General features: G+C 44.8%; 1 protein-coding gene and 1 pseudogene across 2 annotated transcripts in view; one reads left to right on the top strand and one right to left on the bottom strand.

The window, feature by feature from the left end:
* On the bottom strand, nucleotides 6225–7712 carry Gm16372 (predicted pseudogene 16372; annotated as a pseudogene).
* Nucleotides 12546–15378, top strand: part of Taf1b (TATA-box binding protein associated factor, RNA polymerase I, B) — a 59991-nt gene continuing 57158 nt past the window's right edge. For both annotated transcript variants that reach the window (NR_028341.1, NM_020614.2), the window contains exons 1-2: nucleotides 12546–12614; nucleotides 14401–14499. Coding sequence is in view for 1 of the 2 variants with exons in the window: in NM_020614.2 (NP_065639.2) it covers nucleotides 12597–12614; nucleotides 14401–14499 (117 nt within the window). In the remaining variant the exon portion in view is untranslated. The remainder of the gene's footprint in view (nucleotides 12615–14400; nucleotides 14500–15378) is intronic.

The raw sequence follows: 15378 nt of genomic DNA on the forward strand, positions 1-15378 counted from the left end.
AGACAGAGTGGGTTTGTATCCAGCAGGCTTGCTTCATGCTACTCATTCACTAAAGAGACATTTGGAGGCAATTACTTCCCCCAGCAGGAAGGCTGGGAAAGAACTGGCTTCTTGCCTGCCATGTGACCTGATTGACCTTCCAAGCCTCAGTTTCCCCTTCTGTGAGCAGACGATGATTATATTCTAGCTTAGTTATGAGATTATCTGAGTAATGGATCTAATGTTTGATGTATAAAATAAATACCTAGGAAATATTCCCTCGCTCTTCTTTTTCTCCAAGCCTATGCAAACTACAGAGGGGTTCAGCCAACAGTGGGCAGACCAAGCCACAAAAGCAGACCTTTGAACAATTGGAGAATCTACTTACGGAAAGATACTCAGTGCTTTCTTCTCTCCAGCAGGAATTTTGAGGGTATCTGAGAAGAAGGCTCTGTATGAGAAGGATCAAGGCTGCTGTTTGCTCTCTGAAATATCCCTGTGCTTTGTGATTAACATTTAATAAGTTCCCAAGAAAGCTTTGAAGATAATAATATGTCTTCACATTCCTTTTAACTGGTGATCTTGAAGCAGATACATTTATGTCAGCGATGAAACTGGAAAGCTTTTGCAAGGAGCCAGGACTTGTTCCTTATCTTGAAAAAAGTAGGCTAGTTGTGAAAATTAAGCCCACAGAGAGGAGTGGCATGGGGAGGCGCTCCTTAACATGCACACCCTGCAATGTTTTGTAGCATAAATGAGGGATTATACAGTACACCAACAACAATGACAATGATGTTTGTATCCCATCCTTCAAGTCTGGAATAGACACTATCCCAGCTATACCTTGCCATCTCATGAGGCAATGGTAAATGTATCATTCCCATAATGCAGAGGGAAAGTGAGACTCAGTGGAGGGACTTGAGAAGCTCATCTCAGTCATAAACTAGCAGGGACATGTTGGGGCCAGGATTCCTGGATACATAGTTGGCACCCTTTGTACTCAACAGAGCCTAAACTCTGTTTAGCCAAGCTGTCCCAAGCTGCAAGCTCTCTGATGTTGGCAGCCTCCTGGATAAAAAGGAAGTAGAGGGTGGCATTGACCCAAATGGCCACATGGGTAGTCTGGGGCCCCAGTCTGCTGCAGAGTGGTCACATTCACTGAATTCCAATGACCTGGTCACTTGAGATAATACAGCCCCTCCCCTCAAGGTGGCCTCATCAGGGGTCAGATCTGTCCCTCTCACCCACTTAAGTACGTGATGTCATCTTCCTCTTCTATAGGACTAACATTTCATTTACCTTAGTGCACAAAACACTGTGTAGTTTTCAACATCTCTTGACCCCTACCTATGGCTCCCTTCTGTACTACACAGTTCTTCCTTCCTTGCCCCACCCCCAGACTTGCATGAAGCCAGCAATCAATCTTTTCCTCCTCCTATCTTGCCTCCAAACCTCTCTATGAAAACTTTCTATCCCTCTCCTCATCTTAAACTCCTCTTGTAAATCCTGTGCCAAATTTGCTCAAATTCCTCTGCGTTTGGTGATTCTGGACTTCATAATCTTGGGTCTCCTCCTCCTCCCCCTTCCCCTCCTCCTCTACCATCTTTGCTGGATCATCCTGTTTGGCCAGACTTCTGAGAATATAATATCTTCTACCCCCTAGTCCTTCAATTCCCTTCTCTCGTTTGCTGTCTACTCTCATTTCTTAGCTGTCCTCATTTCCCCTATGGATTTAAGTACTCCACACATGGCCCAGAACGGCTTGCCAGTGCACTTTCCCATTCCTAACTTGCTGTTCAGTATCACCTCTTGTAGACATGTTCAGTGTGACTCAGATCTTGATTTTCACCCTGCATCTGTGCTGACAGCCATCATGGTGATGGACTCCACCTTTACCCCAGCATACCAATTTTGGTCTTGTTTTTTCCGTTCTCACCTCTGCATGCACTCCAATGCTGGCGCCACCTCAAAAATAGAGTCATCAGGGTTTAAAGCAATGGTTCAGTAGTTTGCGCCTGTGACTCTTCCAGGGGCTCCAAGTTTGGTTCCCAGCATCCATGATTGGTGTGTATGTATGTGTGTGTGTTTGTGTGTATGTGTGTTTGTGTGTATGTGTGTGTGTGTGTGGTGTGTGTGTGTGTGTCTGTGTGTGTGTCTGTCTGTGTCTGTCTGTGTCTGTGTCTGTCTGTGTCTGTCTGTGTCTGTGTCTGTCTGTGTCTGTGTGTCTGTCTGTGTCTGTGCCTGTGCCTGTGCCGGTGTCTGTGTCTCTGTCTGTGTCTGTCTGTGTCTGTCGGTGTCTGTCTGTGTGTGTGTCTGTGTCTGTGCCTGTGCCTGTGCCTGTGCCTGTGCCTGTGCCTGTGCCTGTGCCTGTGCCTGTGCCTGTGCCTGTGTCTGTCTGTGCCTGTGACTGTGTCTGTGCCTGTGCCTGTGCCTGTGCCTGTGTCTGTCTGTGTCTGTCTGTGCCTGTGCCTGTGTCTGTCTGTGCCTGTGCCTGTGCCTGTGCCTGTGCCTGTGCCTGTGCCTGTGCCTGTGCCTGTGCCTGTGCCTGTGCCTGTGCCTGTGCCTGTGCCTGTGCCTGTGTCTGTGCCTGTGCCTGTGTCTGTGTCTGTGTATGGTCTGGGTGTGTATGACAACTCTCTGTAACTCCAGCTCCAAGGGATCTAATACCCTCAACTAGCACAAAATATGAATTTATGTGAAGCTTACCTTGTAGAAAAGTAGTACCTGTCTAACTGAATATCCCAACTAATCCCAAGTGTCTGAAGGTCTGCTTTCCTTGTTCCTTTCTGGCTCTAGGACAAAGCCTGGAGAAAGTTGCTAACTGCACATACAGGCCCAGAGTGGGTGTGATCTAGGGGAGCCGTGACTAGTTACACAACATGGCTGATCCTCGGTGAGTTCCTTCTCCCTCCCTTCCTTGCTGAGAACCCGAGATGGGGGCCAAGCACAAAGACCTTTAGCAAACAAACAACCAGGTTGACTGTAAATCCTGGCTAAATCTCAGGCCTGCAGGCCAAGAAGATCATCAGCAGTTCGGTCTTGCCCATCCCTCTAATCCCACAAGGCTGCCTCTTACCCACTGTCCTCAGGCCTCAATGGTTTCTTCAGTTTCTCAAACACTCCACCTGGGTTGTGCCTCAAGGCCTTTTTATTTTCCTAAAATCTGTTTATTTCTTTCCCCCTTCCTCTTCTCCTCCTCCTCTCTTTCCTGCTCTTTATTGCTCTTCAATTTTTTTTACTTTTTAGTTAGTGTTTCACTATGAAACCAGGCTGGCCTCAAGTTTGCTATGTGTAGCTCAGGTTGGCCCCAAACTTGTAATTTTTCTGCTTTCCATGTGCTAGATTGTATTTATGTACCACTATGCTTGGTTTCCCCTTATTCTTTGTGTGTATGTTTATGTGTGTGGGGTGTATGCATGTATGTGTGCGAGTGTGTGTGTGTTTGTGTGTGTGTGTGTATGAATGTTGAGTCTTTTCTCTCTTGCTCTCTACCTTATTTTTGCCAGACAGGGCCTTTCACTGAACCCAGAGTTCCCCATTCAGACTAGACTGGCTGGCTGGTCAGAAAGCGTCTAGGTTTCATTCATTTTTGTACCTCCAGTGCTGGATGAAGTGTGTGCTGCCATGAGCCCAAGCTTCACACTTACATAGCAATCACTTTACCCACAGAGCTCTTTCTCCAGCCCTTCTCCTTTATTCTTATGAGGCTCTCATACCATCCCCATTTCTGCTCAATGGGCCCATTTTTTTAAGATTTATTTATTTATTATATGTGAGTACCCTATAGCTGTCTTCAGACCCTCCGGAAGAGGGCGTTAGATCTTGTTACAGATGGTTGTGAGCTACCATGTGGTTGCTGGGATTTGAACTCGGGACCTTCAGAAGAGCAGTCGGTGCTCTTAACCACCGAGCTATCTCACCATCCCCAGACCCATCTTTAGAATTGTCTTACTGACAACTGTGTAAACCTCTCTTCATGCCCTGCTCCCTGTCATCCTAAGGACACATCCTGCTACATGGTCACAGCATTTACACTCATCAAAGTGACATTTCATACTTGACTGGCTCCTATCATTCATCCCATAAAAAACATGGCCGAGATGCCAAATGACAAATGCTGTGGAAAGACCTAGAAAATACTGATGAGAATTCCAAAGAAACAACTTTTAGATTAGATCACATAGGCTCTTTGAAGATTTACTAAAGAGGTGGATAAAAATATTAATGCTCCTAATTTTTACTCCTGATTAAAGATTCAGTTTCAATAATGAAATGCAGAAAACTTTCTGTGGTAAGCATCTAATGATAATATGCACCAAGGAGAGTATATTCCAGACAGTAAATGTGTGGGGCCTGGAGAGATAGCTCAGGGTCCTGCTGACCTGAGTTTGATCTCAGGAACCACAGTGTGGAAGATGAGAGCTGACTCCTACAGAGTTGTCCTTCGACCTTCACGGGCGTGCCATGGCAGGCACTCCCAACCCCCACCCCAGATAATTTTTTTCATGTAATGAAGAATTTAAAAACAATGTTTTGTGGTACATTTATATTTGTGTAACTATTGAAGGAGTTACTGATTTAATTATAAAAGTAAAAGCATTCTGGAAGAGATGTCAGCAGAGCTCTGGGTGAGACTCACTCCCCTGTCTCCCTCACCAGCCAGATTTACCAGTGGAAGTTGAAGGCAGAGGGACACATCCTGTTGCAGGCAGGCTTCTTATTTTATACACACAGAGTATGCATTTATATTCGGGTCATTGCCATCATCTTTGATGAAATTGTGAATGTCCACATAAAGACTCCATTTTCCCAATAGAAGGCTTTGGGAGGCTGAAGGCAAAATAATCCAAAATAATCCAGAGATCTGCGAGGCCCACAGATGAGCTGAGTTACCCACTTTCTTTCTAAGTGAGAAGTACGCATGGGATGACTTAGAACTTCAAGTAGAATAAGTCCTGGAGGATACTTTTGAAACACTGAATCCCTCCATCTGGGACAAAGGAAAGACTTAGGAAAGAGAGCAGCAGAAGTCGGGGCATACTTAATGCTGATAGTCGTTTGCAGTATTTCTTATTCAATTCTCTCTTCTCTCATACATTTTATACCTGTGATCTCTCCCTTTTTACAAGTATTTTCTCCTTTGAATTGGTTTTCTCTAGTTTTATAGATTTTATTTTTCTTCTTAAGAAAATTATGTGTTTGTATTTGTACGTGGGTACGGGCATGTGAGTGAAGACACTCACAGAGGCTGGGAGACAGCAAAAATCCCCTGGAACTGGGCAGTGTCACTGTGAGCTCCCCCATGTAGGAACCAAACTAGGGTTCCTGCAAGAGCACTGTAGCCTCTCAGCCACTGAGCGGTCTCTCTAGCCCCCAGCAGATCTTCACAATTACATCAGTCAGTCTGTCTATCTATCTATCTATCTATCTATCTATCTATCTATCTATCTATCTATCTAGATATCTATCTAGATATCTATCTAGTGTGTAAGTGTGCACACATATAACTGTCATGTCATGTGTGTGCCAGTCAGAGAACAATGTGTGGGATTGTGTTTTTAAAACACATTCTTTTTTTTTTTATTCAACACTGACATTTTATTTTCTGAAGTTTATCATAATTTTACAAAACAAAACAAAACAAAACAAAAAAATCAGGTATCAGCCAGGCGTGGTGGCGCACACCTTTAATCCCAGCACTTGGGAGGCAGAGGCAAGCAGATTTCTGAGTTCGAGGCCAGCCTGGTCTACAAAGTGAGTTCCAGAACATCCAGGGCTATGCAGAGAAACCCTGTCTCGAAAAACCAAGAAAAAAAAAAAAAAAAAAAAAAAGCAGGTATCAAAAACAGCAGTTTATAGAGTTTCTGTGCTGGTTCTCACCTCAGTCAGTGACTCTGGAGTTGGCATCTTAGGGAAAGACAAGCAGGCTGATTACCCCTTGGCCACGCACATTCAGGTGGTTGGTTTCGGAACTACTTTGTAATAACTTTTTACAAGCACCAGTCATTTTTTGAGAATCAGTTTGGTTTGTCCAAAGAAGTAAACACTTTTTTTCTTTTACTATGTGGCATTTTTCTTTCTTAAAAAACACTGAGCTAGCCGGGCGTGGTGGTGCACGCCTTTAATCCCAGCACTTTGGGAGGCAGAGGCAGGCGAATTTCTAAGTTCAAGGCCAGCCTGGTCTACAGAGTGAGTTCCAGGACAGCCAGGGCTATACAGAGAAACCCTGTCTTGAAAACAAAACAAAAAACACTGAGCTGAAACACAGACTGTGTCTTTGGATCAGAACCAAATCTTCTGAGATCCCCATTACCTGAAGAGCACTGAAGACGTCCTCGGGAAATCATAGGAAATGTTCCAGTGAACACCTGTGTAATGGCTAAGGCAGCTACTTTATTTCTGATGAAAGTATTTCATCCAGAGGCTGCTGGAGGCCTGTCTCTGACTTGGGACTGTTTCCCCAGGCAGCCTTATTACCAGAAGGAAATGGGATGTTTGTGCCAAAGAGGCGCTTATATTGTGTAAATACATTTATATAGAGTAAGACTCCTTGCTCCGGACCCTGGGTCACCACAAAGAGATTGAGAGGCCATGAAAATTGGATGCTAACAGGAAGTAGCACACTTACACTTATAGCATCATCTGGAGGCAAGCGGAAAGAAAGCTGGAAACTGGTAGTGGGGCTCACCCACTACTTGCTCTGGAAACACATTTTGCTTAAATAAGGGAAGTGTGGTCCAGTTTTGCAATGTTAATAGCTGCCAGTCTCTCATTTTTAAAAATAAAGATCACTTCCTGACCAGCAATGAGTTAGGAAACTGGCCTCAACTTTGATCACATTTCTCAGTATTGGTTAAAAATAAAGTAAAACCCTTAAACCAGTCAACAGAGTTAGAAACTGCACAATCAAGCTTGAATATAAATTACAGAATGGGATACATATTATTGACATGATTATGAAAGAATCAAACACCTCCACTGAGACAAAATTTTCTCCGCATTATTTCAATTTTCATTAAAGGAAACTGTAATTTTCTTCTTTACAGATATGAAAACGAAAGCAAGAAGGCAAAGCTGAGAGAGACAGATGCTACCCACAGGGCAGCGGTGCCATTTGGTTGTTTTGGTCTTTGTACCAGCAACTCCCACTCCTGTGAACGGTGTCCAGTGGTGTCCAGTTCCAGCTGGACTGCACGGTTTTCCTTGCAGTCAAAACGCGAACGATGGACCCCACTCCTCCCTCAGCAAGTGCCTTTTCATGCCACTGCAGCAACACAGCACTGCTGTTGTCAGATGGGCTCTCAGAGCCTTTATAAATACACTTCATTAGGAGGTCCACACCGTTCTTGTCCAGAGACTGAACTGCCTTTTCAATATCATTAGCTTTAAAAGAGATAAGCACCTTCAAGACGTAGCTGCCAGCACAGTCCTTCACTGCCTGGCTCTTTGTGTTAATAGTGGGGGGTGGGGGGGATTTCAGAGCAGCTGTCATGTTTCCTTGCGGTAGGCACGAGTCCACCTCGCCCTCGTCGGGCCCGGCCTGGCCATCGCCGCCGTCCTCCTCGTCCACGAACTTGTTCTCCTCATATTCGTCCACGTCCACCTTCCGGAAGCGGGCCGACGACACCGTGTTCTTCGGCATCCCGGATCGCGACGCGACGGGGGCCTGCCCCTCTGCGGTGCCTCTCCTTTAGCGAGCCTAGCCTGGTCCGACTCACTTCCCTCTTCCGCTCCTAAAACACATTCTTAAAGACTTTCATCCCCAACTCTCCACTGAAGCTGGTTTCAGTACTCAGGTTTTTCTAGAGCAACAGAACTGATAGAATACAACACACACACACACACACACACACACACACACACACACACACACACACTGATAGAATACAACACACACACAGACATATGATAGGAGATGTGTTGAATCAGCTTACAGGCATGTACAATTCATGGTCTGTGGGTCAAATGTAGCTCACACAAATTCGTATGGATGAAGCTCAACAAAAAATTGTGAGCTTATTTAAAACATTATGAGGATGTGTGTGTGTGTTTTAGCAGTTCAAAAAGTTCTACGGATTTATTACTAATCTAGCCAGTTTGTTCCTGCACTTAAGCATGCTCATGTCTCCAGACATGAGTACTTTGGCAGCCATTTGCTAGGATGGATGATCGTGATTCAGCACGGACAGCCGTGTACATGAATCCTGAGAGTAAGTGTAGCTCTACTCCAGTGTCTTGTCTTGGAGTTAGCCCTGATTTTGTTTTGAGTTTTCATTCTAGTCAATTAGAGAATGAGACCAGTTTTGCTTCTGTCTCTCCATCAGAAATAGTTTGGTTGTGGAAGTCTTATAGAAATATAAGGTGAGAAAGTTTGTCAGGTGTACAGCCCACAATGGTGGAGGCCTAATACAGGATGTATTGAATCAGCTTATAGTTGTGGATTTTTTTTTCTGGTAACTTGATTGTTCAGCTCTTGAGTGTAAACTTTGTAGATGACAGTGTCAAGCTGCAGTGTCAGAAGGTTGGGCACCCTTAGTGCTCATTGGAAGCTGGGTGATTCAGCAATGGTTGTCTGCACATCAGGACCCTGATAACCTCATGGCTTCTGTATCTAAGAAGCTGGAAGCTTCAGAACAAGGGGCTCAAAGATGCAGCCCAAGTGTAAGGTTAAAAGCCTGCAGGCTCCCTAAAGGCCTGCTGGTATGAATCATGTTGAAAAGTTGAAGCAGACGGGGTCTGATGTCCTTTGGTAATGACAGCAGCAAGAAGGATTTGCAGAGAAGGATGATGGAGTTTGTGGGAGCTGGGAGCTCCCTCCTCCCACTTCAGATCCCTCCAGGTCCCTAGCTTATTAAGATGGAGCTGCCTACATTCATGAGGGTCTTTCCTCACTCCGTTGCTATCACACATGTTAGTCATCTCTGGAAACAGACATTCGAAGACATGTGTCTCACTGGTCTCCCAACCATTTCTCAATCCAGTCAAGCTGCCAATGGAGATTAGCCAGCACATTACTTTACTCCCTACTGACCCTTGTGGCTAGATCCATCCGTCATCCAGTAGATGGGAAGGAGATCCCATCTTCCCCTGACTGCAGGTCTCAAGAGCATCTGCTGAGGGTGGTGGCTCTTCCTCAGGGACACTGCTGGCTTCCAGGATACTCATGCTGCTGGTTTTCCTTCTGCATCAAGGACATTCTCTCTCAGACCTTTTCCTGTCTGGATACCCCTACCCTAGTGATATCCTCCAGTCTTTATCCTCAAATTCATACCCACGGTGGTGCCTCTTCCCCTGAATATCCAACTCACCTACTCAGCGTGGTATTCAGAGTCCCCACATGAACATGGGACAAGAACCACTAAGACATACACCCAAACGAAATCCTGCTTTCTCCTCCACTGTACTGTGTGTGGATGCTGAAGACTTTCTGCCTCAGTAAAGGCTAACCATCTTCTCACAGCAGGTCAGATGCTGACAGGTCCAGACCATCTTAACTCTTCTCTCACCCAACCTACCAGGTTTGCCTTTTGCTTATATCCAGAACTTACCCCTCTCTCTCCATCACTGCTCTTCCCCATGTGCATTTTGTTCTCCTTTTTTGAGGCAAGGTGTCATTATGTAGCCTAGGTAACCCTCAAACTCATGATCCTCCTGCCTCAGCCTCCTGAGTGCTGTGATTTCAAGTATGTATGTATGTATGTATGTATGTATGTATGTATGGCATCATATCTTGTTTTACACAGAGATGGGGACTAAATGGAAGGCTTTGTGCTTGCTTGGGAAATGATCCACCAACTGAGCTACATCTACCCTCTGTAGCTCTGTTTTTACTTTGATTTTGCTAAGTTGCCCAGGCTGGCCTTGAACTTATGATCCTCCTGCCCCAACCTCCAGAGGAGCTGTGATTAAGAGCTGCAGCATTACCTTTTGTTTTAGGATAAAATGTTCTGTAGATATCTGTTAAATCCATTTGTTTCATAACTTCTGTTAGTTTCACTGTGTCCCTGTTTAGTTTCTGTTTCTATGATTTGTTCATTGATGAAAGTGGTGTGTTGAAGTCTCCCACTATTATTGTCCCCCAGAGCTCCTGTTTCTAGCTGCATATGTATCAGAAGATGGCCTAGTCAGCCACCATTGGAAAGAGAGGCCCATTGGACTTGCAAACTTTATATGCCTCAGTGCAGGGGAACGCCAGGGCCAAGAAGCAGGATGCGGAGGGGGAGGTATGGGGGCACTTTTGGGATAGCATTGGAAATGTAAATGAAGAAAATACCTAATTAAAAAAACTTTAAAAAAAAAAAAAAGACCTGCAGCACTACCATACTCTACTGTCTTGTCTCTTGCCCATTTTTAACTGTTCATTATTGATTCATATAGAATTCTGGTTCTGTAAGTCCGTTCCTGAGCAGAGGAGTGTCAACACTTTTTGTCTTTTCTTTGTCTTGCTGATGTTTCTATTATTCATTTATTTCCAGTCTCAGAGCTTGAGCTCATGGTCTTCCACATGATAGGCAAGCACACTGCCACTGAGTGACGTCACAGCCCTAAGACAATTTCTGAAGTAGCTATCAGATTATTCAGATTTTTCTATTTCTTCTTGTATATTTTTAAATAATGTTGTTTTCTTTTTTCTTTTCTGGGTTTTTTTTTTTTTTTTTTGAGACAGGGTTTCTCTGTGTAGCCTGGCTGTCCTGGAACTCACTTTGTAGACCAGGCTGACCTCGAACTCAGAAATCCGCCTGCCTCTGCCTCCCAAGTGCTGCGATTAAAGGTGTGTGCCACCACCGCCTGGCTAATGTTGTTTTCTTAAAGAAAAAAAGTAGCTTCCTTTGAAACATTCAAATGTAGGCAGACAGTGGTGGCACAAGCCTGTAATCATTTGGGAGGCAGAAGCAGGCAGATCTCTGAGTTCAGCCTGGTCTACAGGTTGAGTTCCAGTACAGCCCAGACTACACGGAGCAACCCTGTTTGGAAAGAAAATTTAAATGTACTGGCTTAGGGTTTTTCATAAAACAGATTCTCAAACAAAAAATGTGTATCTGCATTAAAGATCCTTCTTCAGTGAGACCTTTCCAGACCACCCCTCTCACTGCATTTAACATGTCTTCCTTATTCTTCCCTATTTCATTTTTATTTTATGTGTGTAAATGTTTTGCCTGCATGTATGTGTACACCATGTCTGTGCCTGGTACCCACGTCAGTAGATAATGGCACCTGATCCCCAGGAACTAGAGTACAGATAGTTGTGAGCTGCCATGTGGGTGCTGGGAATCAAACTGAAATCTTACAAGAGATGCCAGTGCTCTCTTAGCTGCTGAACCATCTCTCCAAACCCATGATTTTCTTATTTTTGTCTCTTCCTACCATAGTATTGATATTAAAGTCAATTAGCCTCACTTTATTTAGTACCTCTGTAAACTACTAAACTCCTAGCACGTAGTAGTCCCAAGGTGGGAGGAGGCAAAATAGGTTTAGCTTTCTAAATTATGACCCTTTATTTTTAGTACCTTCATTAATTTGCAAATTGCAGAGACCCCCTCTCCTCTGGGCTTGGAGATCCTTTCCCTCTAACATCTATAATATCAAGAGTTTCCTTTGTTCTCCAGAGTGCTGCAGGATCCTTGACATATCCCAGCCTACCCTGCTGGGGACCTTATCATCTGAAATCCATCTCAGCTCTTCTCTACTGCCCCTGGAAAGAATTTTTAGTATCTAAAACAAATGTCAGGCTCTGGTGGCACAGGCCTTTAATCCCAGCACTCAGGAGGCAAAGGCAAACACATGTCTCTGACTTCAAGGCCAGCCTGATCTACAAAGTGAGTTCCAACACAGACAGGACTACTCAGACAAACCCTGTCTGGAAACAAATAAGCAAAAACAATTAAATAAACAGATATAAATGTTCACAAAGGTGGAGACTTATTTTGTTCACAGGAAAATCTAAAACAACTTTAGTTTATGGAATGAAGCAGGGGATTAGTGTGTTCAACGAGGGAACAAGAGATAAATGTATTAAGAATTTATTAAACGAGACATAATTATATTCATAGGCAAACATATATTTTTTACACAGGAGGAGGTGAAGGTACAAGAAAGAAATAGAGTTATGACTAGAAATCTTGGTCTGGGGATGTTCAGTGGTGTGGAGTTCTTGGCGAGCATGCACTAGGAGGGTTTGGTTCCTAGGATCTGGGAAGTTAAAAAAAATTTCAAATAGACAACCAGTTCTAGTTCAACAACCTGTGTTCAAACACTGAGAACACATTTTGTAAAACCCAGAAGCCGGAAGTCATGGCACACGCCTTTAATCCCAGCTCTCAGGAAGCAGAGGCAGGTGGGGTTCAAGGCCAGTGTAGTCTCCTGAGCTGAGTTCCGGGAAAGCCAGAGCCACAAAAACAAAACCACAGAAAATCCTCGTAGGTCTGAGCTCTGTCACTGGGGCCTGGTCCTGGTCCTGTACTGCCTGCCAGAAACCTGGGTCTTGAGTCCCACAAGGGCAGCACAGAAGACTCCTGGAACGCAAAGGCAGAGGCTGTGTTTCCGACCGGAGCGCTCTCCCCGTCTCTCCCGGAAGCGGCGCTTGCTGTTTGGGTAACGGTGTCTGCAGCGGAGCCTCGATGGATGTGGAGGAGGTGGTAAGGACCTAGAGGAACGCGTGCAGCTCCCACTCGCGTTCCCTAACTCAATGGGCCAGGGATAGCCAGGAGGAGGAGGAGCAGCGCCCAGGGCAGGCGTCGGCTCGGGGCGGTGACCCGCATAGGGGGCGGAGCGAAGGGGCGGTGGCCACTTGGGCCCCGGAACCTGGCTGCTTGTCCGCTCTGGGAGGTTGCGGGTGGGATTGGGTGGAGTGTTTGTTCAGAGGGGCCGTGGGCCAGAAAGAGGATGAAACTGTGGGCTTGTGGGTTGGCCACCCCCGTGGCTCCTTGGAGGAGACCACCCAGCAAAGCTCCCTTTGATGCTGGTTGCGCGTGAGGAAGAGCAGGACCTGGAACTTGGGTTGCCTCCAAGTAATCCCTGTCAGCCTGTCTAGGGTACGGACACCAGACTCTTGCCGAGGACGTTCTAATGTGCTTGCTATCTTAGGGTTTCTATTGCAGCGATGAAACACCATGACCAAAAAAGCAAGCTGGGGAGAAAAGGGCTAACACTTCTATATGATTGTTCATCATCTAAAGAACAGGGCAGGAACTTGGAGGCAGGAACTGATGCAGAGGCCATGGAGGGGTGCTGCTTACTGGCTTACTCCTCATGATTTGGTCAGCTTACCAGGTTCTGTAAAACCTAGAGCTACCAGCCCAGAGGTGACACCACCCACAATGGGATGGACCCTCCCTCATCAATCACTGATTAAGAAAGTGCCTTACTGGCCTACCTGCCACCTGATGGTATGGAGGTATTTTTCTTAATTGAGCTTCCCTCATCTCAGATATCTTCAGTTTGTGTCAAGCTGACACAAAACTATCCAGCACACGTGCCCACACCTCACTGTAAGAGTGGTTAGGAAGCTGCTGCACTTTGCATGCACTGTGAACATGATGGGTGTATTCAGTAGCTGACCCATAAGTCAAACACCAAAGAATTAGGAACCAGTTCTCTGTGTGTGCACTGACAGAATAATGATAGAGGGACTCAAGGTAGACAGTAGATACTATCTGTATCCATGACAAATGTAATAATGTCTATATAATACATTGATAAACCTAAAATTATAATCCATATAGACCATAAGTGGACCATATGCTCCTTTTGCTTCCAGTAGAACCCCTAAGCACCCAGTTAAACGTTTGGTACTCATACAGTTGATACCCTTTATATGGTTGGATGAATAAATCAAAACTCGACACATCTGCCTCAGTGCCCCAAAGAAAAAGTCAACAGTGTTTTCAATCTTTGTTTGCTTTGATCATCCATACGGTGGGTCATCCTTTTCTCCCTCAGCTCTCCCAGAGAGTTTACCTATATCTTTGTTTCCAATCTAGCCCTGTCCACCTTTCTTTCTTTGTTCTCACTCTGTATATTTCAGTAGTTTTATGGAATAGTTACTGCATTTCATGCTACTAAAGAGACGAGACTCAGGCTGGCAAGATGACTCAGCCAGTAAGAGCACTGACTGCTCTTCCAAAGGTCTTGAGTTCAATTCCCAGTAACCACATTGTGGCTCACAACCATCCCTAATGAGATCTGACGCCCTCTTCTGGTGCATCTGAAGACAGCAACAGTGTACTTATTTATAATAATAAACAAATCTTAAAAAAAAGAGAGAGAGACTAAATTCTCCTTATTTATAGATACTGTCTGTGTATTTTTAGTTTGATTGTTTTTTAATTTGGGGGGATGAAATTGCCAGGAACACTGGAAGTAGAGTTCAGAACCATGGTGCAGTGTGTTGGCCCGACAATAACAGATTTCTATCTTCCACAGAAAGCGTTCAGAGACCGCTGTTCTCAGTGTGCTGCTGTCTCCTGGGGCCTTACCGATGAAGGCAAATATTACTGTACTTCCTGCCACAATGTCACAGATGTAAGTAATGTGCCATTCACGAACTTGATTATGTTCTCAAAATTGAAGTTTCCGGGTGGTATGTGGCCTGACTCCTAAACAGTGCATCGGTATCACTCACTCAATGGCTGAATTCCAAGAATAGAAACAGGCTTTAAGAGCACAGTCTTAGATTAAGAAATTTGCAAACTAGATTGGTGATGAACTTCTAAAGTTACGTTGAGTCACATTTATAAATGAATGTTTCATTTACACTATATGCATATGGAAGTTTTTTGTTGTTGTTTTTTGTTTGTTTGGTTGGTTGGTTGGTTGCTTGGTTTTGGTGTTTTTGAGACAGGTTTTCTCTATATAACAGCCTCGGTGTCCTGGAACTTGCTTTGTAGAGCAGGCCAGCCTAGAACTCACAGAGATCTGCTTACCTTTGCCTCCTGAATGCTGGGATTAAAGGCATGTGTCACCATGCCCAACATGAAGTATTTAACATTATACTTGAAGGATATTTTTATTAGTTTTTAATGTGTTGTACCAGCTTAGAGATTTGGAGGATGGAGTGTTAGAATGCAGGGGGACTGTTGGGCATATTGGAACCAGGCTTCCTTACCATGTATCTTTGTGTAGTTCCTCACAACCTACCAAGTACTTTCTCATCCAGTATGTAATTTCTGCTTCACAACAACCTGTGAGATACAACAGTATGCCCAGAGAGAGTAAGCAGGGCTCAGGAGTCATTAGTGGTTTTTGTTGTTGTTGTTGTTTTAAGACAGAGTCTGACTATGGAGACCAGACTGGGCTCCCACTTAGAGATCCAAGAGAGCTAGGATCCAAGCCACGCACCACCACACCTGACACCACCACACCTGACACAGTTGAGTTTGTGGCTAATGCCACAGGAGTACA

This window comes from Mus musculus, chromosome 12 (assembly GCF_000001635.26).
Source record: "Mus musculus strain C57BL/6J chromosome 12, GRCm38.p6 C57BL/6J".
NCBI classification, from domain to species: domain Eukaryota; kingdom Metazoa; phylum Chordata; class Mammalia; order Rodentia; family Muridae; genus Mus; species Mus musculus.